Source organism: Phallusia mammillata, chromosome 5, assembly GCF_965637545.1.
Source record: "Phallusia mammillata chromosome 5, kaPhaMamm4.hap1.1, whole genome shotgun sequence".
NCBI lineage: Eukaryota > Metazoa > Chordata > Ascidiacea > Phlebobranchia > Ascidiidae > Phallusia > Phallusia mammillata.
In genome coordinates this window covers 67,309-90,929 of record NC_137256.1, presented here as the reverse complement: position 1 = coordinate 90,929, position 23,621 = coordinate 67,309, and the positions used below count along the sequence as shown (strand labels likewise).

General features: G+C 35.4%; 2 protein-coding genes and 1 long non-coding RNA gene across 9 annotated transcripts; all 3 read left to right on the top strand.

Moving 5' to 3' along the window:
• Positions 1 to 54: 54 nt before the first annotated feature.
• Positions 55 to 4,442, top strand: LOC145227756 (uncharacterized). Its single transcript, XM_080092669.1, has 6 exons — positions 55 to 839; positions 945 to 1,113; positions 2,394 to 2,470; positions 3,283 to 3,450; positions 3,804 to 3,911; positions 4,212 to 4,442. The coding sequence occupies exons 2-6, from the start codon at positions 956 to 958 to the stop codon at positions 4,334 to 4,336; spliced, it is 636 nt and encodes a 211-aa protein (XP_079948795.1). The 5' UTR covers positions 55 to 839; positions 945 to 955; the 3' UTR covers positions 4,337 to 4,442.
• On the top strand, positions 4,302 to 13,232 carry LOC145227757 (uncharacterized). 6 transcript variants are annotated; one of them, XR_013859965.1, is made up of 7 exons: positions 4,302 to 4,367; positions 6,057 to 6,142; positions 6,695 to 6,932; positions 7,420 to 7,552; positions 8,030 to 8,144; positions 11,548 to 11,662; positions 12,438 to 13,232. XR_013859965.1 is itself a non-coding variant. In XM_080092670.1 (4 exons), the coding sequence occupies exons 1-4, from the start codon at positions 6,098 to 6,100 to the stop codon at positions 7,949 to 7,951; spliced, it is 420 nt and encodes a 139-aa protein (XP_079948796.1). In that variant the 5' UTR covers positions 4,503 to 6,097; the 3' UTR covers positions 7,952 to 8,021. The 6 variants fall into 6 exon arrangements, 1 of the variants encoding a protein (XP_079948796.1); XR_013859962.1 differs by lacking the exon at positions 4,302 to 4,367 and adding an exon at positions 4,503 to 5,631; XR_013859963.1 differs by lacking the exon at positions 4,302 to 4,367 and adding an exon at positions 4,503 to 5,681.
• A 751-nt stretch (positions 13,233 to 13,983) lies between these two features.
• Positions 13,984 to 23,379, top strand: LOC145229989 (uncharacterized). Of its 2 annotated transcripts, none has more exons than XR_013860528.1 (9): positions 13,984 to 14,470; positions 16,570 to 16,677; positions 17,992 to 20,813; positions 21,186 to 21,310; positions 21,558 to 21,717; positions 21,811 to 21,906; positions 22,145 to 22,243; positions 22,561 to 22,754; positions 23,257 to 23,379. It is a non-coding gene; the product is annotated as an uncharacterized LOC145229989 (long non-coding RNA). The 2 variants fall into 2 exon arrangements; XR_013860527.1 differs by having other exon boundaries at positions 22,133 to 22,243.
• Positions 23,380 to 23,621: the final 242 nt, after the last annotated feature.

Here is a 23,621-nt window from a genome sequence, read left to right as displayed (position 1 = left end):
CTTGCGCTTTTCGTGCGCCAGTCTGTTTTCCTCTATTCGGTTGTAGTTCTGCACCGAACGAGGGTTTCTCTACTGCCTTAGACGAAACCCATTGCGTGGGTTGACACCTTGACGCGGTGCAGTGGCTTTTAAACCAAGATCAACCCGCAGAACCGTTTTTGCGAAAGTTGTTTAAAAATGCTTTTCTTGTTTCAGAATACCTTGGATTATCGGATGAGCAGAACTTTTTTGTCCCATTTGTTTGTTTATTTTATTTTTATTGATTTTTTACTTGTTGCTGTTCGTAAAATTTGGACAAACAAAACAGTGCAATTTTGCGATGTAATCGTTCCTCAGTAGAAAAGTTCTTTTGTATTATTTAATATAGATAACAGTATTAAGTTTTACAGTTTTAAGAGTATACTTGTCCTTCGGAACACTACATAACTGCCAAAGCATTTGTGTAAATGGAATAGATTATGTAGACGTTTCAACAACCTGTACTGATGATGACAACCGTGATTGTTGAAACGTGTGTACGATGTATTTTATTATACACCGGTACTCTGGCAGTTGTGTTTAGGATTAAAATACCTGTCCTAATACCAGTAATTCATTAGCAAGCTGGCAACCATGCCTATAGCACCACTGTTTGCGTGGTAGAGAAACTTGGTGCTGGTACGACTTCGCAAATTCGGTTGGATTGGGCGAATTTAAGTTAAAGCCGATTCGGTTCATCTCGAGTTATTTCCAACATATCGGTATTGTATAATTCATTGGCAACACGGACAGTCAGGAATACCAAGCCTTCGGGCAAAATACGACGTTTTTACTATACCAGGAGCAGCAAATTTTTATCCGTAAGTTTAATGTTCGTATAAATTGTTTTCTCTTATTACATGTTGTGGCGCGAAATCCAAGTATATCAAGTACAGATAGCGTAGTTTTAAAGATATTTTGTTTAGATCAAGTGGTTATGGCGATGAGCTGGTTTTGGCCGCGATTTAGCTTCATAAAGCAACTTATAAGCAATCTTATTTGGGTGATGCCGTTGCAAAATATCAGGAATTCGGTCTTGACAAGATTAACACCGATAAAGGATTTACCTACGACAACAAAATATTGGCTGTACAGGTCGGTTCTATTACGTTAAATGTCAATAGCTAACAGATTGCATAGTGCACAAAAACATTTTAATATTTAAATTTAAATCATGATTTTGTTGAAAATTTGTGTTTCTTTCATTCAGCTTTTATTATCTGAGCTAACAGGAGATTACGATTTGTACATCACTCCTGTTCTAAACTTTTGCGATACATGGAGTGCTCAAAATGCCCCCAAAACTCCGGATGGTCTACTGTCAATGCCAAAAATCAAAAACAAAATGTTATTTGTGGGCAAAAGTCACTATTGTTTTTATTGAATAACTGAGGTAATTGGAAAAAAGGCTCATTAACATTCCTGTGATTTGGTTACCAATGCCACTATATTTAAAACAATGCTTTAAGAGAAGTGAAAAACATTGAAATGCCACTCACTTCATACAAGTGATCATTTATTTAAATAGTCTATTACTTTTAACGTTCTTTTAATGCAGGTTTTCTAAAACAGTTCTTTGGTCTTCGACAAATTACTTTGCATTGTCTTTCATGCACCACAGGGTGTTGTGGGTTATTAATGCAGATAAATGCAGTTACTTACATAATTTCTCTACAGTGGAAATAATTTTGCAAACAAACGGCTTTGGTTGGAATAGCATTTCCACTGTAGAGAATTTCCACTGTAGAGAAATGCTATTCCAACCAAAGTCGTTTGTTTGCAAAATTATCTGGTTAATAGCATAAAAAAGTTTTACAAATTGGTTGAGCAAAAACCGCATTTGTTTGTAGCCCGATATATTTCGGGCATCAAAAATTGTCATGTTCTGTTTTGTGCTTTACAAAATAAACCTGAACTAGCATAGCTAAAATATAGATCAATTATATATACTTTAGTGGCGTATCCATGGGGTTGGGGGGTTTGGGGGTTTTGCAATCCTACTGTTAAGTGACTTTGCGCAACTTAACAGTAGGATTACCGCTTCAGCAAGTGATTTAGTTCTTTAGAAATTGGACCCTGTTTTTTTTAAGCAACGATTTTGATTACCTGACAGTCACGCTTATTTTGCAGTTGCAGTTTGGCTGAGTAAGCTAGATAGCAGCGGCAAAATCAGAAAACTACAAAGCTTTTGCTAAAATTACCTGTTCTTCCTGTCAATTAGATGGGTAGAGAAACCGCCAATTTGGAAAAAGTGCTTTGCCGCATAACGCGTCGTTTTGAAAAAAGTGTGACGTCATAATGACGTTATTAGGGATTCCCCCCCCCCTTTAAAAATTTCTGAATACACCCCTGTATATACTTATATATTTTTTCAGCGAACACAGCATTTTTGTGCACACTAGCAGCAGAAGAAACATTAGATCTCAATTAAGCATCAAGCTACCAGACCATGGTAAAACAACATATATCAGAAGTGCTTGGGAAAGACAGCGGAGTTAGTTATATGGTTGGGTACTGAACGGATTTCCCCAAGAAGTTGCACGACAAAGATAGGTCATGCCAGGTCCCTTTTCTATCAGCGTTATTGCATATAACGGCTCTCGTACAGCGCCGAAAACATGTTCGTTCGCATCAAAGCTAAAAATAACTTTCAAATGACAGGACAAGGCGCCGGTACAGCAGTAAATCACTTCATCGGCATGTATTGCGATGGTAAAAACAAAGTTTCTGCGATGTATTTATACAACAACCTAAATAACCGCCGTACAATCCAAGGACGAATCCCAGTTTTTTTTTAGATTATTAGTGGAAAAGCGCGTCTGACCATTCAACCAATCTATGATACGCACTTAGCAATAAAATCGTTTTTGGGAAAGTTGGTAGTTCGTTGTCTGCCCCCTCAATTTTTCGCTTATTGCGGCACTGAATGTAATATATTTAAATAAAACCTATTCATAGGAACACTATACACAGACTTGAAAAGTAGTTTATTCATAAACATTACTGCCAAGATACCGGTGTATATAGAATACATCGTTCAGAAGTTTCGACAATCTCTGTTCTTAAAAACTGTTTAATAAAATAAACATGTTTTTTGCATTGCTGGCAATTTGTTTTTTATTAAAGCCATTAAGGCTTTGTTTACATGTTTTGATTAAAGAAGTATTTTGGTTTTAAGACAACTAGCAGTCAGTTAATAAAACTAACAACTAACAATCGCTTTATTGTTTACTTGGATTTTTTACTTTGCCTCTTATCTTGCAGGAAAGATTTTGTTGGCAACCAACCTCACATTCTTCACAACTTCGCTTCAATCGGCAGCAGCGGGGATTCTTTACATAGAAAGCATAAATTCAGGGCAATCTCTGGTTGCGCTCGACCCACAAGAAATTGCACGAGTTTTTGCAATTAACACAGCTTCTCAACTTAATGGTAAACTGATTAACATGAAGTTGACTTTTTCCATTACTTTGTATGAATGTATGATTTGTACATTATTGGATGTGTGTATTTGTTAACTGTTTGACCACACAGCATCACCAATAACTTGCTTAACTTGTAAACGACATAATTGGTGCCTTTTTGATTTACTGGGCTATAATTTGTGCAAACTTAAAAAAATACTGCTTAAAATTTTTTTTATTCCTAACATTGTCTGTAGAAAATAACTAATATGGGTCTTCTAAATAGCTTTGTGTGGATACTTTAAACTCATCCAAGTGATGAAAGTGTAATTTATTGGAGTTTTCTTTTGTCAACAATTCATCTTATTTTTTAAATTGCAGCTTGCTCATCATCACCGTGTGAGAACAACGATCAGTGCACCAGTGTGGAAGGGTTCAACTATCTTTGCACTTGTCCTGATAATGTTTTTGGTATTAACTGTGAACATTGTAAGTTGATGAGTTTATTTCATTCAACCTACTACCTGTTTTAATCTTTGTACTTTTTTGTTTTACTTATGTGTAATAGTGCAGCTTGTCATCTAACTAGTTTGATTATGTTCATTGAAGTAGGTTGCATGAATTGTGCTAATAAACATTTATGTTGAGGAACGTTCAATTTAGAACATTGGATTTTGAACTGTTGGCAATGAACAGTGTAGCCTGAGATTGAAATAGTTTGATTATGTCCAGCCCTTCAGTGAACAAGGTTGTATGCACTGCTCTAATAAACATTTTTTATGTTTGAAGGTATGACCCCCATCTTAAAGTTCACCAATACTTGGGCGCATAGGCGCCCACTTGCTAAAATCGGCGGGGAGGCAGAATTGTATAACTCGGTAAAGACGGAAATATTCAGCCCGGACGTCACCTAACGTCGCAAGTTACACCCTTTGCAGTGTTTCGGTACTAGTATACATAACATTAGCAGCCGATGCCGACCCAACTATACAGTAATACATTTTTTCATCCCCGCAACAATTATTACAAAGCATGTTTTATTTTTACGCAACAAGGCGCACATGCGTCTAAAAAGCCATTATAATAATCGTTTCTAGGTCGTTTGGTTGGTTTCAACCATGTTTTCTATTTACACAGGAAATTGCATGTAACGCATTTAAGTTTAGTTTATTTTAAATCAGAAATTACCAAAGTAAAGCCCGCGAAGGTTTTTGTTCTAAATATATATCTTCGAAAATAACGAGTCAACCGTTGAAAGTTAATTTGCCACCAAAGAGTTCCCACAACAACATGTGGTCTTAAGTTTACCTAGTTTTACACTTCACAGGACCCATAAAAATGATCCAAAAACAGTTTGTTACATCACAGACAAGACTTAAAGTATCAATGCTTTCGTTACTGTGCGTATACAGGTGCCTTTCTTTGTTAATTGTGATGACATAAATGAGAAGTTAGTAATTTATGTCACATAATTTTATAGTTCGACACTAGCGCTATCTCTTAATAATATTGTATAGCTCCTGCTGGTCCCACAAAAGCGCTTTGTAGACCACAATTGCGGAACGGCGCTGCGTTTGTGCTTGTAAGCGATGTGGCCGTCTAATGTCACAAACAAATTGGACTTTCGTGTCGAAACAAACGTTTTTGAATCTTTGCATTTATACGAGCCTTGACATATCACATGTCATATTTCTTTTTGCCAGGAACAATCTGTTCCAACTCCTTGTAGAAAACACGTAGTGCATCTCACGACACCCCAGGTCTAGGTTTACTTTTAGCAGGGTTTTGACTTGTAATTGTTAAAAATAAGACAAAATAAGGACTCAAGTCAAAATAAGGATAAATCCTAGAAATAAGGACAGTATGGCAACCCTGCATATAACACTTCAAGTACGTTTGTGACGTAACAATATGCGTTGTTTGATTTTTCAGAAAGGTTTGTCTGTTCAAACTAGGCAGTTGTTGACTGTGCAGTAGTACAGAGTTACTACAAAACTGTGTGTGCATAAATTAGCGCAAAACTTGTTTATGACGTAGTCAGCGACGCAGATACCCGGGGAGGCGGCGCCTCCCCGCCTCCCCATAAGTGGGCGCCAGTGCTTGGGCGATAGGAGCTGAGATAAAACTTGAACTCCCCGATCTACAACCCACTGGGGCTTGGCAACTTAAAATGGGGTTTCCCCACGATTGCCCCCTTACAGAACTTGATGTAAGTAAAAATATGAGCTATTGCTGCCAGAAGAGCTCGATTGACTTGATGTAAGTAAAGCGTATAATAGTTGTCTGGAGGACAAAAAGTGAAAATCTGAGAATGTGCTCAACAATCTTGTTATCATCACATTATTTATCTCACAATAATAAAGTATTATTTCAATATGGTGGAAAGTGTTCTCCCATTTATTCCAACTATGCCATTTGTTTAAACATTATTTTGTGGCTGTAAACCAAGTGTCATGGTCAGCAGCTTATTTCTTACCTAACATGTGAAAAATTTGTTTTTAGATTACATATCATATAAATTAATTTTTTTGTTGTTTTTTGGGATTCTTAGATAACTTTGAAGGGTGAACCAGTTAAGAAGCACTGAAGTAGAAGTTTATTTGCTGTTAACTTTAAATGTAAAATATTTTGCAGTAAGCCGTTTCCGAGTGAAGTCTTCATCCAATGATTCTGTGATGCTTGCTTGGGGAAGAATTCCAACATTTGTTGACAATATTGAGGTAAAATAATTTATTTCGTTGCACTGAGATGTCACACTTAGTCTAGTGGTTTCCAACCTGGGAGGAATTTAAAAACTTTAAGGGAGGAATTTAATTTTTTTACAAGTGGTTTGTAAATATACACTGCAGGCTTATGTCTGGTAAAGTTGATAAAATTCCCCTTTTTAAATGTTTTGTATGGTTTAACATCTACAATATAGTCTATTAGGGAGGAATGAAAATGTTTTGAATTGCTAAGTGAGGACTTTGTTTAAAAAATCGGTAAGCGTTTAATATTGACATAGCTAGAACTGGGAGTGGATAAAAGTAAAGTAACCAAGTTTTGGCATTCCATAAGAGTTGATAAGGAATTTACCCAATGTGGTCAATATTGCTTTAACACTGTCACCCATGCAAACAACATGTTGTTAGCAAACATTAATCTAGAAAGGTTTTTGCCATTTTTTTTACATCCCAATTTACCCAGCAAAATGACTTCAGTGACCATGTCAGAAAATGTATCATTAAAAGGGGTACAGTAACAGCAAATGATAACCTCAAATTTTTTTGTAGATTGTTTACCAACCAGCGCCATCTAATGGTGAAAGTTTAACAGCAAAGTTAGAGGAAATCTCAGTGAAAAAATCTGGTAGCTCAGTGATGGCAGGCATCGACACAAAAGTTGAACTGGCACGAAGTTTTACGTCGGTCCAACTCAGCAGCTTGTTACCGGGAATGCGATACCAATTCACAGCAAGACTTCATGCTGGAAAAACTGTTGGATCTCTTGCACGAATCTTTGTCACAACCAGTAAGTTGTGGATGTTGTTTCAACAAAAGAGTAAATGACCAACTTAGTGTAAAAGCATCAAGCCAGTAAATGACCATCTAACAGCACTCCAGTTCATTGGGAGTAACAGACTGAAAAACCAAGCCTCACCTATAGGCATAAACGACACAGGAAACTAGTTCACAATGGCCGAATCCTTAATATGATTTAGATCCGGGCATCTCAGTCATTTTACCTCACAAATGTAATCTGATGTTTTATTCAAACCACCAAACTAATTTTATTAAATAGCCAGAGAAGTCTACTGCTAACTTGAAAAAGATTTGAAACAATTTGAAAGTATTAAAAACTCCCCACAGACACAAATTTATCAGGTTATGTACAGAAAAACCACACCTACATGTGTTCAACACAATATTTCATAAACAAACTGTTGCTGCCAGGCATAATGTATAAATAAAGACTGCTGGAAGAGCTAAATTTGTTGAGCACAATATTTTTACTTCAGACCCGCTTGATCCTGTCCAACTTTCAGTCTGTGAATTCCCGCTGCTTGTCTGCTTGACTCGATCAGCTTTTGGAAAATTTGCACGACTGAAAGTTTGTCCGACCCTTACAATGGTGTTGTTGTGTTCGAACAGGTAAATAACTTAACGTAACTGTGAAAAATTAGATATGTTTAGGTAAAAAGCTTAGTTTTTCTCCTCAGTGCATTAAGTCAGTGGTACCCAACTTTTTTAACGTATTCCTTACTAAACAATTCAAAACATTTTTATTCCTCCCTAATCAACTACATAGTAGATGCTAAACCATACAAAGATAATTTAAAATTTGGTCTTTTATCAACTTTACAGGTTATAAGTGTATGTTCACATGTATAAATAAAAGTAAATTACCCCCTGCAGTTTTTTAATTCCGCCCTTGTCGATAACCACTGATTTAGAGCATAATATTGACAAATTACATTTTCTGTGAGAAGACTTTAGTTGTTGATTGTTAAATACGGGTCACGGTGTAACTAAATGTTTATGTTTAGATAAGCTGGCAAATCCACAAAGCCTTCATTGGATTTATGACATATTTTCTGTGAGAGGCTGTAAGGTTGAATTTATGTTTAGATAAGCTGGCAAATACACAAAATCTTCATTGGATTTATGGCAGGTTTCCATGTTTCAAACGCACAAACTTCAAACAGCTGCTTGCAACCTGCACTTTACACTTTCACTTACCAAGGTGGGTTGAAACAAGTTGGTAAACATACTATATGTAATTAGTATGTTTACCAACTAGTTCAAACTGTTTGATATGTATTTTTTTATAGCATGTTGTCAAGTGTTTTGTGTTGTTGCAATATTAGTATGTTTTGATTCAAGGAAGGCCAACCCATGTTGATATAACCCACTATGTTTTCAGCACCATTTAATGATGTTTATGCTATTTCTACTTTGTATTTGTAGCCTATTTGGTGTACAAGTTCTTGATTGGACAAACTTGATTGGACAAACATTTGTTAAAATGCTATAATTGTAATTGTTTCAAAATAACCAAGCATTTAAACAAGCACATTTTTTGCTAATAAATTCCTTGCGCCAACATTAAACAATGCGAGCCGCTTTTAGTATCCATCTTTAGGTGTTGTGCGGGTGTGTGTTAACGATTCTGAAGCGGGGGGGCTGTACTTGAAAACTTGAATCGCTTTTACTTTTATCGAACGAAGAGTGTCAAGTGACAGTTTGCATAATTACATGGCAGAAACAACAGACTAAAGCATGTAAAAATATATGTGTTTAGTTCCTTAGTATGGTACGGGTACAGATACTGCCGATGGTATAGGTATCGTCATATGATATAGGTATCGGCAAGTCGCACCCTCGGTATTTTTTATTATTTTTTAAAACTCTGTGCTTATAATACTATTCAGCGTTGCTCGGTAACTTTATCTTTAAAATTTACTAACATTTGGCGGGCCGCATGAACTCATTTGCTGGGCCGCATGGGGGCCCGCAGGCCGTAGTTTGCCCACCCCTGGCGTAGATTATGTTGTTTACTAATTGAGTCAAACCTGACAATCTGTTTATATTTCCAAAGAATATTGTCTTAGCAAATACTTTAAAAATGCCATTATTTTCTTATTTTGTTTTTGCTTGGGAATATTTTCTATATTGGCATTATTCGACTATATTTGATTAAAAGACATATTGTTTTTATCACATAAAACCACGGTTGTAAGGTTCAAAGGTTGATTTTGTCGTGTAGATTTAACATAAGTTTTGCTTATTTTAAAATGTGGACTCCTCGTATTTGTTAATGTAAGTATAGCAAACCAAAGATAGTCTTTGTGCAACCCGAGCAATTGTACCCTGTTATTTACTATATGCCTGGCGTGTTCTTGTAAAGGACGCTTACGGCAATCAAAGCAGTAGAAAGAAACATTGCAAGGTTTCCTAAGATTCCCAAAACTTTGTATTTCAATCTTCTCCAGCAATTCAATCAGTTCGTTCGGCAAATCTGCTGCCATGAAAGCCTTCACTGCAACAGATATTTCATCCGGGTCTTGGGCTTCACCGAGGGCTGTCTGCACAACCTGGTCAATAAGTTGCCTTTGATAATATTTGATAATAGCTAGTTTGATTAGGAAGGATAAATTTTAGCATTTGATCATGAACTTATGTATAGGTCATTTAGTAATAGTTGCATAAACACAATTGTGAGTAACAGTGATATTTTTTTTTATTTTTTCTCGGTATAACTCTGGTTTGTAAAACGTGTTTGGTCCAGAAAGAGTGCTTCAGATTTATTCAAATTTTCAGCGATGTTAGTTAATAATCCAAATTTGATCCTTCTGAAGTTTGACCCCGATTGACCGAGCGGTTCAACCACAGGCCCCCAAAACGTAATTTTTTAAAGCGGTGTTACTGACTAAAGTACAGCATTTTGGAGTTTCATGCTTTGTTGTATGGTGCAATGTAAGGTTTTTTAAAGAATTTTGTATCTTTTTTCGGATTCACCCATTTTCACCCTTTAAACCCCAAACTAATCAGTTTTAGTTTTAGGCCAGAAATACAAGTCATATGGTGCAGAAATATTTAAAAATTTTAACAATTGTTTAAGCAGGCTATTCCTTTAGTATTTAAAATTTTGCCAGTTACCGTTACAACCCATAATATGTGTATCAGTCAGATATAAGTCCCAAGGGATCAATTCACTGGTTCACGATTAAGGCAACAGAGCGGGAGTGCTCAGCCTGACATCTGGACAGACGTTTTACGAGACAGTCGTTTGGGTGATTAGAACTCAGCTGTTTTTTTGTGCAGCAATGCTGTGTCGTTTTATTAAGTTATCACACGCTTTTTCAGTTTTGGCGAAGGTTTTACACCTAAGATGTAATTTCAACTCGATAAACGTGCTTCAGTTTTGTTTGTGTCGGGCAAAACGTTGTTGATCGACATAAAGGTGAAAAAATAAAGTTAAATATTTCGAAAGTCGCGATAAATGGTCTTTAAATTCTTGTTGTCAGCTTGGCCGCCGCATAACCACGGTCAACTTGTAGGCATTATAACTCAGTTAAGAATTTTTCGTCATAACGGATCTTCTTTATTTTTGACAAATCAATTCAAGAATCAGTACTTAAGTCATGTATAAATTAGGCTAAACGGTATTGTTGAACACTATAGGCTGCATGCTATTAAAAACGATGTCAAAAGGTTATTAAACGGTCGTTTTTGCAAAATGAAGTTAGATGAAAAACAAGTTGTTATCTATACCTTTGTAGCAAACGACTTTTCAAATTAAAGTGCCTAATACAACAGTTAAGGCTTTCAAGGAAAATTTGTGTTTGAAAACTGACCTTAAACGACAATATCAAGGTCAAAGCAAGGGATTGAATTGGAAGTATTTTTCCCGTTCTTTTTATTCTGATGTTTTGTAATTATATGACAATAATGATGAAAAAAGAATATGGACAAAAAACAAGTTAAGTTAATGCTTGATGAAAATTTTGTCCTTAAGAATCTAAAAATAACCGCAACATTTGTTTTGGGGACCCATTCGTTTTTTGTTGTTGTACAAAAACAATCATATGTGTAGATCAAATGATCTGTATAGTAAACTGGTAAATAGGATATAGAATATATTAAATCGAAGTATATCAGAAAGCCACTTCTAGTTCGTTGTGTTTTTGTCATTCTTTTTGTCATAGTCTTGCAGGAGTTACATACAAATTGCATGAACCATTTAATCCACTTGTAAATCAAAAATTCATTAATTCATGCAAATCTGCATCGCAGTCAAGTTGAAATTCCGTGCAAAATCTGTTCGATTATTTTAACCTAAAGAATTTACTGAAAGCATTTCAAAATTACAATTGTTTGGTGCTTGGGAATCTATTGCCACTCATGAGTCAAAAATGACAGAGACATAGATGTATTAGGTCATTTCATAGGCAATAAATGCTGTCGTCTATGGTTAAGTGTAGTAAATAACAGTCATGTTCTGTTTCTTATTCCCACAGCATGACAATGGGTTGTGGCACACATTTTGTCATCTTATGCTGTAAAGTACACAAAACAAATATAGGATCAAATGCATAGATTTGCTATGATTTGATTATAATTATAATTTGCTATTTATTCTTTAGGTTTAAGTTATTAGCTGACCCGCAGATGAGACACTTGTAATTCCAATCAAAAAACTAAACTGCTGGACATTATTTTTGGCAGAAGACAACACAGCAGCTTTTAATTAAATGCAAGGTTATATGTTAACTTTTATTTTTTGTGATTTTAATGTATACACTACATAGCTGGTAGTAGCATGCTCTTTTTTAATACACAGCTGTTTAAATCAGACATAATACATACAACTTTTGGGCTTTTCTTTGGCATATTTAATGCTCGGTGCTCAGCGAGCACGCTCGGTGCTTTGTGTTGTCACAAACATTTTTAATTCCACACTAGTTTTGTGAGTTTCAAAGGTCCTTTTGTCACCTGCTTGTATTAAGCTGCACAGGCCCCAGAAATACGCGTTTTTCCACCATATAAACATTTAATAAAACATTGATTTTTGATTTTTGATATGCTTTCGAACACTGGTTTTATATACATTGGTATATGTATGCAAATTTAATGCTCAGGTGAGTTTGTGCAACTGCTTGGCTGAATACCAAACACCAAAAAAAAACAGTTCTTGGTACCAAGTACTCTGGTTCTGGCTCAGCGCGACCAATCCCTAATATTTACTTTGGTCTATAAGGACAATAGTGAGTTTTTTTTGATAATAGTGAGTTTTTGTCATAATGAAATGTTTGGACCCAGGGAGGATAGACTAGAATGGCATACATAATTTGTTGCTATGACTAGCCCACATTGCTGTACTGTTTATGTTTGATCTGGTTACAAATTTTCATGGACAAGTGTTTTTCTGACCCTTGCTGTTAAATATTTTTGACAAGTATATGCTTGGCAAAGCCACATATACATTTTGCACTTTGATTTCACTTCTAAATGTCTTTTTGTATTCTTATTTCAGGCTTGCAAAGTAGCAGAAGGACACATACATACCAACGTTTGAGTCATAGCTTGGATTTACTGATGGATTATTTTCTTTGTGCCCCCCCTCCCACACACACACACTTTTTTACACTTTTGGTATTTAGTTTTTTTATGGTATTTTCAAGATTATTCACCAGAGCATTGATGGTTTAATGTGTCGGGTTCGGGTATGCAATTTTTTACAGCAAGTGTTTTGTGTTATGGCAAATTACTGGAACCCCTGGTTTTTGCACCTTTTTTTGTTGCAAGTTTTTGAACCTGTTTGATTGAAGCCCATCATAAAATATACTTTACAAATTTACACTCTTTAAGCCACATGTGTGTATTGTACTGGGATTGTGTCTTTCTGTTTTTCATTTCTGGGTCAATGTGATGGTCTCCGAAGTTAACATTTGATAAGACATGTTACATTTAAATTCAAGCTGTTATTTTTATGTTTTGATTCAAACAGGCTAACTTATGTAGATATAAACCCCTATGTTTTCTGCACCAATTGTTTAAGTTGTTTCTACTTTGTATTTGTAGTCTAATTGCTGTATATGTTCATTAGTATGTCCCTTGATTTCACAAACCTGCCTGCTTGAAAATATTTGACATTGCATCGCCTCAGACAGTAAGGTTGCTGAAATAGTCTTTAATAGAAGATGTGTTTTGTAGAAGGCATGCTTCCAGTAAATGAAAGGTCCTATTTTCGTCGATCCTATTTTGTATGTTTTCGCTTGTGTTCAAATTCTGTTGCATGTTTTTGGCGTGAATAAAGTTTTCTTCTAGATCCGTCAGTGTTGTTTTGCATTGTGTAAAATATCTCTTTATTATGTTTGTGTTGTTACTTGGCAGATAGAGATTGATTTAAACATGGAACAAAAGGAACCCGTAAAATCACATGCAAACGTTGAGATTTGTCAAAAATGTTTGTTTACAAGCTTTTTGTGGAAATTTGGTCACGCACTAACGACCATGTCATGAAAAGTGATACCATTAAAAAAAGCTCTTGTTATCAAATGTGGCTTGAACTAGGGCAAAAATTGCATCTTACGAGTAATAATAATATTTCATGTTTTAATTAAACGCAGTTGTTTAAAAACTTTTTTTGTAGAGTTTATAGAATCTAATTAACGTGACGTAATAATTCATAAGTTTGGCAAATATGATTTCAGTTTTTAGTTATGACGTAACATTTTTTCAGAAGTTTCAAGTGCCGAAATTGAGCTATTGCTGGCTTTGTCCTGTTTTGTTTGATCCCAATCAATTGGTAATAAACTATTTTATTATAGTTTATTACAAATTGACCGCGCGATGGCCGTTTGCCGAATGCAAACTCAAATAGAGAAGTAACGGTCCTTGGCGTAAGAACGATAGTAGGATGCGTCTTTTTGATACAAAATTGATTTAAAAGTTATACTTTTTCGCCTTGATGGAACCCACAAAAGGAGTTCGTTAATGTGCTTTTATTTTCGAAAAATATTGAGCGCGAAACATCTTTATTGAACAGCTGTGAAAATAAACATTGCGTCATTAATCAGCAGTTTGTAAACAGACATGGCGAAATTTTTTATCTTAAAAGTTGAGACTGTTTTTGGTCGTTTTGTCGCAGATTTATGAAGCTTAAAGACAAAATCGTTTGGTAACTTGGTTTTGAAATAATAGTCCAAAAGTTTGAGTTTTAATTTAAGTTCGAAACGTTGTCTTTCGATGACCCAGTTTCACAGTTTACTAAGAAACTTTCCCGCCTTGTACGAATTTTAACTTGTACCTTATGTTTTGTCAGGTTTCTAGAGGATTAATATTCATTTCATTGTCAAGATTTGAATTGCAACAGAGAGAATGAAATCCAAAACATGTCTTCTACTCCAGCCCAAATTATGACAAGACTGGGTCGGTGTTATTTTTCTTTTGCATGTCACCTACCTCATATCACTGTCGTGCCAAGATGGAGGTGATGGGCTTAAAAGGCTGAGGCAGTTTTTCTTTTTCATTTAAGGCTTTGAAACAACATTCAGCATCTGAAAGGTAGGTCTGTGTGCAGAAGTTTTCTGCTGCTTTAGCTGTTAGCCTTGGAACAGTACCACACAGATGAATTATATATCCAATTTGTGTCTGGTTAGTGCCAGATTGGAAAGAATGGCGTAAAGCAGGGGTGGGGAACCTGGGTTTTTTAGCGTGGCCCCGGTCACAATTTTGTTCAAGAACAGTATACAACATAGCATAAAAAAACAATGAAATGTTTATGTACAAATGTTCCGTTGAAACGACTTCGACATTATTGCTAATCTTCCCATTCCACTTTATGACGCCAAACTTATTAAAATTGCCATACATTCAACCACTTGCTCTATTTGTGACATAACAGTCACTCAATTGCCTCTCAGTAACAAATTATTTGCCATGTGATGTTAGTTTCAAATTCATTTTAGAGCTATTACTGTGGATCCCTATATTGTTATTTCAAATATCTCTCGGAAAAAATGACAGATCGGGATAATCGTGCTAGGGTGTTCAAGAAAGAATGGTCAAACTCCTAATTTTTAGTCAAAATAAGTGATAAACCTGTATGTCTTTATTCGAACGTGTAGCAGCAAAGAAGGTATCAAATCTGTATCGATGAAATGTGAAACCACTTGTGTGCTTTGGGTATTTTACACAGGATTTGAAATTAAAAAAAGTATTTGGCCCACCCGAAAATGTTGTGCAATTCATGCGGCCCGCGACTCTAAGTAGGTTTCCAACCCCTGCCCTAAAGGATAAATCCTCCGCGCAATATTTTGGATTTTTTTTTGGATTTAGGCTTTTGACATGTAATCCGCGCAAAAAAGTGGTCTGCGCAGCTTAGCACAGCTTCCATAGATAACTTTAATAAACTTTCGATAAAATTTTAAAATTTATGTTGCACAATGAAGTTCTATGTCGTCACAAACCTTATTTCGCAAATAATCCATGTAAATCAGTCAAGCGCATCATAACTTACCAATCGTCACGCTTGCAATAACATCTATAATTCCCTAACGTAGTCTTTAAAAGTACATTTATCAGTATTTTTAGGACGTAGTTATGACATTAAAGTGACTGCCGGCTAGGCAAGTTACATAAAATAATGTTTTCTGTGTGACAAATAATAATTTAGGGCAGTTTTGCATTCTCAAATTACTTCATAAGAAAGAAATGTAACAGCACAAAAATGTTTGAATCATTATGAAAATGATAATTTGTAGAGTTTAGCGAAACGCTGCATGTGCAATAGAGCAAAACTGAAGTTTTGTAGTGTTTATCTTGTGTTCTTTTTGTCAGATAGTGTTGCAAGCGCTACATGCAAAGTGTGTTAATCGTTAAATCCACCTGTCAATCAAAAGTCTATCAATCCGCGCAGAAAATTTGTATTCCGCGCAAAAATCCACGCAATTATTTTGACGAAAAAAATATCCTCCGCTCAAAAAAAAAACTTTCCAATCTGGGGCATGTGCAATTTTTGATTTTTTCTTGTCTCCATTCAAATATGCTGTCCTTGCAATATTGAACAGCTCCCTAAGACAACTCCAGTAAATTTTCTGAGAAACTTTATGTTAATGTAGAACAATAAACTGCTTGGTTGTAACAAGCTTAATTTCATTAATAGAGTCAATGAAAAGAGGTATAGCAAAACTGATGACAATTTGTTGTGGTTTTTGTCATTCTTTTTGTCATAGTCTTGCAGGAATTACATACAAATTGCATGAACCATTTAATCCACTTGTAAATCAAAAATTCATTAATTTATGCAAATGTGCACGGCAGTCAAGTTGAAATTCCATGCAAAATCTGTGCAATTATTTGAACCTAAAGAATTCACTGAAAGCATTTCAAAATTACAATTGTTTGGTGCATGGGAATTTATTGCCACTCATGAGTCAAAAAAGACACAGACATAGATGTATTGGGTTATTTTATGGGCTGTCATCTATGGTTAAGTGTAGTAAATGACAGTCATGTTCTGTTTCTTATTCCCACAGCCTGACAATGGGTTGTGGCACACATTTTGTCATCTTATGCTGTAAAGTACACAAAACAAATATGAGATCAAATGCATAGATTTGCTATGATTTGATTATAATTATAATTTGCTATTTATCTTTTAGGTTTAAGTTATTGGCTGACCCGCAGATGAGACACTTGTAATTCCAATCAGAAAACTAAATTGCTGGACATTATTTTTTGCAGAAGACAACACAGCAGCTTTTAATGAGGTATTTAAATGCAAGGTTATATGTTAACTTTTATTATGGGTCCCCTTCTATGAAGGGGACACATATTGTTTTTGTCCGTATTTTTTTCCTTTTTTTTGTCTAACGCTGGTTTGTTAAACGCGTTTGTTCAAGAAAGAGTGCTCCAAATTTATTAACATTTTGACAGATGTTACATATTAATCCAAATTTGATCCTCCTGAAGTTTAACCCCGAATGATTCGCCCGCAGGCCCCCAAAATGTAAAAATTTTAAAACGGCTGTACTGACTAAAGTACATCATCTAGGAGTTATGTGCTCTGTTGGTTGGTGCAGTGTGAGGTTTTCTAAAAAATTTTCTAACTTTTAACAGGATTTACCCATTTTTACCCCTTAAACCCCGAAATATTCATTTCTGTCTGATGCTGGTTTGTCAAACGCATTTGGGCAAGAAAGAGTGCTTTAAATTTATTCAAATTTAGCTATTGTTTAAAACTTGATTCTCTTAAAGTTTGACCCCCAAATGACCCAGCCGTTCACCCACAAGCCCCCAAAATGTAAAATTTTGAAAACGGCTGTACTGACTAAAGTACATGATCTAAGAGTTTCATGCTTTGTTGGTTGGAAAGTAGATGATCTAAGAGTTTCATGCTTTGTTGGTTGGTGCAATGTAAGGTTTTCTAAATAATTTTCTATTTTTTTATTGGATTTACCCATTTTTTACCTCTTTAACCCCGAAGTAATCATCACCCCTTAAATCCCGAAATAATCTTTTTTGGTTTTAGGCCAGAAATACAAGCCCTAATGCGCTGAAATTTCAAACAATTGTTTGCAGTAGTTTACTCATTTAGTATTCAAAAATTTGCCTTAACCGGCCAAATAATGACTTTCACAGCTATTTGAAGAAGCATAGGAAACAGATTTGGGATAGACGATTTGATATTTCTGATGAATTATTTTACGGTACATGACCTGCTTGTTTTTGTCTTAGGACCTTAAACTTGAAAGCATTTTGCCATAAAAGTTATTTTTTACTGATTCGTAATCATGACAATGAGTTAATCAACTTTTTTTTGCCATGAAATCATTCCAATTATTTTTGATTGTGCTTAAAGGGTACACATTTTTTGTTTCTTGCAACTAGCATATAATACTGTGTTGTTTATGTTTGACCTGGTAACAAATCTTCATGAACAAGTGTATGCATAAAATAGTTTGGACAAGTTACATTTGTAAGCTGCAACTTTAGTCATTTAAATTTCTTAAACCTATCTGTTGTGTGGTTTTGACAGATAGAAATATTGCTAAAATAGTGTTAATACAAGTTGTGTTCTGCAGAACGAAGAGAAGACATGTGTTTGAACTGAACATTATCGGACCCTTCAACAGTTCCTGTTCAACAGACAATCACCATTCATGTAGAGACAATCACCATTCATGTACAGACAATCATCATTCATGTACAGACAATCACCATTCATGTACAGACAATCACCATTCATGTACAGACAATCACCATTCATGTACAGACAATCACCATTCACCATTCATGTTCTTAAATAACTGAGAATGGAAAATATTTTTCATTTCCATTCTTAGTTTCAGCAACTCATAGAAGATATACTGGACAATACCGGTATTTCCAAGTGAATATTTTCTAAAAAAATGTAATTTTGCACTGGACAATTGTTTGTGTGTTTTGTGCACAAAATCAGTTGCATGTCTTGAATAATGTTTTTTTTTTACCTTGGTCAGTGTTGTTTTGTGTTGTTTGTTTGTTTCAAGTGTGTTTACGTTTTAACTTGATAGTCAGGTAGAGATTGATTCCAACATTAGATCAATCGAATCCGGAAAACACATGTTGATGGCTAACAAAATGTTTTATTTGTCAAGATCCTAATTGTGAATTTTGTCGATTTTGTTTGGAAATTCGGTCACGCTTCAAATTCATGCAAAGTGGTACCAACAAAAATCTGTTATTTTTAAATGCAGCATGAACTTGAGCAATAATTGCATATTTAGAGTTTTGAACATATGTGTGAAAATTTGTTTGTGAAGATTTCTGAATCTAACTAATGTGACGTAATATTTCATGAGTTTGGCAAATCAGATATCAGTGTTTAGCTTTAAACATTTTGCCAATTTTCAAACCATGATATGAAAGTAACGTTCCATTGGCACAAGAATGAAAATATGATGCAACCTTTTGTTGCCAAAGTGATTTAAAAAACTAATTTTATGCCTCAGTGAAACCTAAAATTTAGTTAATATTCGATCACAGAAAATAGTAAGCGAAACAATTTAATTATACCATTGTGAAAATATATCCTTGCGCCATCAATCATCTGTTTATAAACAAACTTGCGAAAAAATGACCAGTGTCATTCTGGCAGAATAATTTCCCCAATTACAAAAACTTTACCACGATATTTCAGTTACTATGTAAAATTGCAAATTAATGCAAGACACAGTTCCAAAACAAAACAACAATTGAAAAATTTTAATTATAACGTATAGAGCATTTTAATGAAATTTAGCCAAAAAAAAATGAAATTTAGCCCAAAAAAAGCTGTGCAGAGTATTGTCCTTCTACTGTAAGATCTCTTTTTTTACATATTTTGATCATTAGCAGAAATCATAACTGTCAGCGTTATAACACGCAAAAATTAGGCTAAAACGGTTGTGATCACCAACTGTCCAGGAGGTAAGCTTTTTACTAGAAGGATTCAATGTTGAGCCTAGAACTTTTTTTGTCCCGTTGACTTTACGACACACCCTTTACGCGTTTTTACAGCAGAACGCTTTTAGTAAGGCCCCTTTTTCAATTTTTATGTACAAATTTTCTCATGTAGAAAAATTAGCTGCAAACAACCTCAATTTTGAATGCAGAACAACTTTATTTTTAAAACTGTTGCAGAGTTTTTTTTTAACCAGCAGGGTACCATGTTGGATCCAAGAGCTAACTCTTTTCTGTCCCGTTAACTCCACGACGCACCCTTTGCGCGTTTACAGCAGAACGCATTTTGCGAGACACCTTTTAAATTTTGTTAAAATATATGTCAAATATTTCATATGAGGAAAAATTGCCTGCAAACAACCTCAATTTTGAACGTAGAACAACATTAGGTTTGACCAATGACAGACAGGTTTAAGCGAACCGTCTGAGTGACTTATAGGCTACACATATTGCACATTTAGACATTTCGTAACATATGAAAGAATTAACAAAATGCCGGGGTTCAAATTTGGTCTTGTGATATCGGTATAGCTGGTGGATTACTGGGAACAAAATAATTGTCTCCTATGTTCAACACAATGTTTCAGGTAACATTTATTTATCGAGCACAATGACGTTTTAAGCACCGAGCTGCTAAACAGAACGAGACACTTCTTTTGAAACTAAGCAGTTGTGAAGCACGCCGTTTGTCGATTGAATGCCAAATATGAAGCCAGGCAACAAAACACATTGTTTCACGTATGATGAAAATGATCATTGCACTACTATTGAGTGGTAATAGCGATATTGTCAGTAGTTCTGGATTACCCATTAGGCAAAGTAGGCACGTGCCCACAGGCCGGTCAAAAATCCAGGCCACTTTTTTGATTTGGCAACACTGATAATTCTATTTTTTTTAGTTGGGAACCCTGATTTTCGGGCCACTTATAACATGTGCCTACAGGCCAGTAGACCCTTAATCCCGCACTGATTGTCAGTAATACATTGATGCTATTAATTTTGTGTACGTCTTTGTAATGGTTTGACAATGGTTTGGTTTGGCTACATACTTTTGTTTGTAAACCGAGTAATCTGGTCTTGTTGAAACACTAATGGTGGTTCCTAATTTCGCACAAAATAGGGTATAATTGGATTATGTGGGTGTCGATACACGTCTTTCATTAACTCTTTTATTTCTTATTTCTTTTCGTTGTTATTTATTTCTTCTTTTTAGCCGTAAAAACGCTGTACCATGTTTCACACGAGAACACGACGGAAACTGTTTTGTGGAGCATTACCCACTTTCCAATGACGCATATGAGAAACTTTTGAGAAGTCGAACTCGTTAATTTCTACTTGAAAATGAAAAGATTCAAATGGACATCGCACAAAAGGAAGCACACTGGGCGCTAAGCAGGAAAATACAAAAGTATTAAAGACAAAGGTGACAATCACGCAAACGAAACAAAACCAACTCGCAATACAGAGGTTTCAAAACATCATAGCTTTTGTTTTATGGGGTGAGGTTTGGGGCGCGAAAAAGGTTAGTGGTGTAAGCGAACGGTATGAGTGACTTATACACATATAATTTCAAATTTTCATGCATTTTGGAATATGCTGAAAAATTATCAAAATTGCGAAAGTATGGAAATTAGGGAAACAAAAGTGCAAAGTTACTAAAATTAGATGAATAATTAAAAACATGTAAATTTGGTCTTGTGCTATCGGAATAGCTAAAATACATTGTCGGGTATGATGAAGAGTTGAAGACATTATTGTTATGGGTAACATTTATTTATCGATTGCATTTCTTTAGGTTATGAAGGTTTCAAGCAATCATCATCAGCGTTTGCAAACCGAGCTGCTTATGAAGGAGAAGCACGCCGTTTGTCGATTGAATTCAAACTTTGGAGCCAGACCGCAAAACACATTGTACCACAGGTATAATGAAAATGTTGACATACTGAAGAGTGGTACAGCGATATTATTAGAAAAACATTGATGCTATTTATTTTGTGTACGTCCTTACAATGGCTTGACAGTAAACTCTTGTCCTAAATTTTCAAACTGTTGTGTGTACACACTTTTGTTTGTAAACAATCCCAATTGATTTGTTTTGCGTGTTGATGCACGTGTTTCACTGCCTCATTTCTTCAAAGCATGTTGTTATTTTGTCATTTCGTTCCAGCAGTTAGAACGCTGTACGACGACAGAATCTGCTTTGTGGATCATCATTCATTTACCAGTGACGCATACGAAGTGAAACTCGGAAATTTCAACTGGAAAATGAAAAGATTTACATGAATGCCGAACAAAAGGAAGCACACTTCAAACAGGAAAATAAAAAAGTAAGTAAAAAATAAAGGTGACAACTGACGGAAACGAAACAAAAGCATCTCGCCAAACAGAGGTTTAAAACATCATATTTTTTATGGGTTTAGGTGGGGGTTCGTGTGCAACGCACGTACATTTTTTCCAAGTTATAGTCTAAAGCAGTGGTTCTCAACCTTCCGTGGACCATGCACAGCCCCCTAAAGGTAACTTTTTGGCCTAGGCCCCATTCAAGTAAAGCTGTATGACCTTTGCCACCCTTAAAAATGTAAATGGCAATCTCGTGTTGGAATTCGTTACAAATTTCGGCTTTAAACAGGTCGGATAGATTAAACAAGAATTTGTAATCGTGACAAAGCTCAATATAAACAAATAGTATGTGAAATAGTCGATTGAATTAGTGAATGAAGTTAAAAAGAAAATGGCTTTTAGTGGGTGTTTCAGGTAAATCTACACCCAACCTGAGCTGCTTAGGAAAGAGAAACACACTATTTGTCGGTTGAATGCAAACTATGGAGTCGAACACAAAGCACATTAAATCAGGTTAGGTTCAATATGTTGATTGCCATACTGACGAGTGGTACAGCGATATTGTCAGTACTACATTGATGCTATTCATTTTGTGTACATTCTTGTAAAAATATGACAGTTAACTCTTGTCTAGCATTTTCAAACTGTCGTCGTATGTGCATACTTTGGTTGGAAACCATTTAATCTGCAAGTCATGTTATTATAATACACTATTAGCGGCACCTAACCGCGAACAAATTAGGGTTCTGTTGTATTACACGTGTGTGGATAGAAGTCTCTCATTGACTTATTTCTTTCAAGTCCGTTGACATTTTGTTATTTCTTTTCAGCTGTAAGAGCGCTGTACGATGTTTCCTACTGGGGCATGACAGAATCTGTTTTGTCGAGCATCATCCATTTACTAACGACGCATATCAGAAACCTGTGGGAAGCCGAACTCGATAATGTCTACCCGAAAACGAAAAGATTCGTATAAACACCGCACTTGAAGCAATGCACATGGTGCAGAACAAAAAATGAAGAAGTAAGTCAATAATAATAGTGACAATTGGTTTTAACGAAACAAAGCCATCTCGACAAACAGGGGTTTTGAAGTATCTTATTTTTTTGGGTGGGTCGTATTTAAGTAACGCTTGTACCTCGTTTCCAAGTTATAGTCCAAAGCGATGGTTTAATGGGCAGAGTTGTATATTTAACTGGACTGGGCGATTTTGTTACTATCTTAAACTTTCTTCTTTAAGCAGAAATTTGGGATTGCGAGGGTTTTGTAAGCAAATAATTCTTGGGGGAATTAGAAAGTCTCAAGGGATAGAGGTTTGGGATAAATGACATCTGCTTGAGTAACTTATACACATTTCGGAACATACGGAAAAATGATGGAAATTGCGGAAAATTTAATGAGTAATTAAAAAAAGGAAATTAGGTCTTGTGACATCGGGATAGCTACTGTTCTGACAACCATGATTGTCTGATCTGTTCAAAACATTGTTTTAGGGAACATTTATTTATCAATTCGATTTGTTTAGGTGATGAAGGCTTCAAGCAATCATCGGCAGCGTTAGCAACCTGAGCTTCTTAGGAAAGAGAAACACACTGTTCGACGGTTGAGTGCAAACTATGGAGCCAGAACACAAAGCACAATAAATCAGGTTAGGTTCAATATGTTGATTGCCATACTAACGAGTGGTACAGCGATATTGTCTGTAATACTTTGATGCTATTTATTTTGTGTACATCCTTGTAATGATATGACAGTAAACACTTGTCTAGCATTTTCAAACTGCCGTCATGTGTGCATACTTTGATTGCAAGCGATTCAATCTGCAAGTCATGTTATTGCATTCTTAGCGGCACCTAATTGCGTACAAATTAGGGTTCAGTTGTATTACAT

What these genes read in the sequence shown, in the direction of transcription:
- LOC145227757 (XM_080092670.1), top strand. Translation starts at nt 6,098, where the DNA reads ATGCTTGCTTGGGGAAGAATTCCAACATTTGTTGACAATATTGAG. An exon ending in CATTTGTTGACAATATTGAG is followed by an intron (nt 6,143 to 6,694) that starts GTAAAATAATTT and finishes ATTTTTTTGTAG; the next exon opens with ATTGTTTACCAACCAGCGCC. An exon ending in ACGAATCTTTGTCACAACCA is followed by an intron (nt 6,933 to 7,419) that starts GTAAGTTGTGGA and finishes TTTTTACTTCAG; the next exon opens with ACCCGCTTGATCCTGTCCAA.
- LOC145227756 (XM_080092669.1), top strand. Translation starts at nt 956, where the DNA reads ATGGCGATGAGCTGGTTTTGGCCGCGATTTAGCTTCATAAAGCAACTT. An exon ending in ACAAAATATTGGCTGTACAG is followed by an intron (nt 1,114 to 2,393) that starts GTCGGTTCTATT and finishes ATATTTTTTCAG; the next exon opens with CGAACACAGCATTTTTGTGC. An exon ending in TGGTATTAACTGTGAACATT is followed by an intron (nt 3,912 to 4,211) that starts GTAAGTTGATGA and finishes TTATGTTTGAAG; the next exon opens with GTATGACCCCCATCTTAAAG.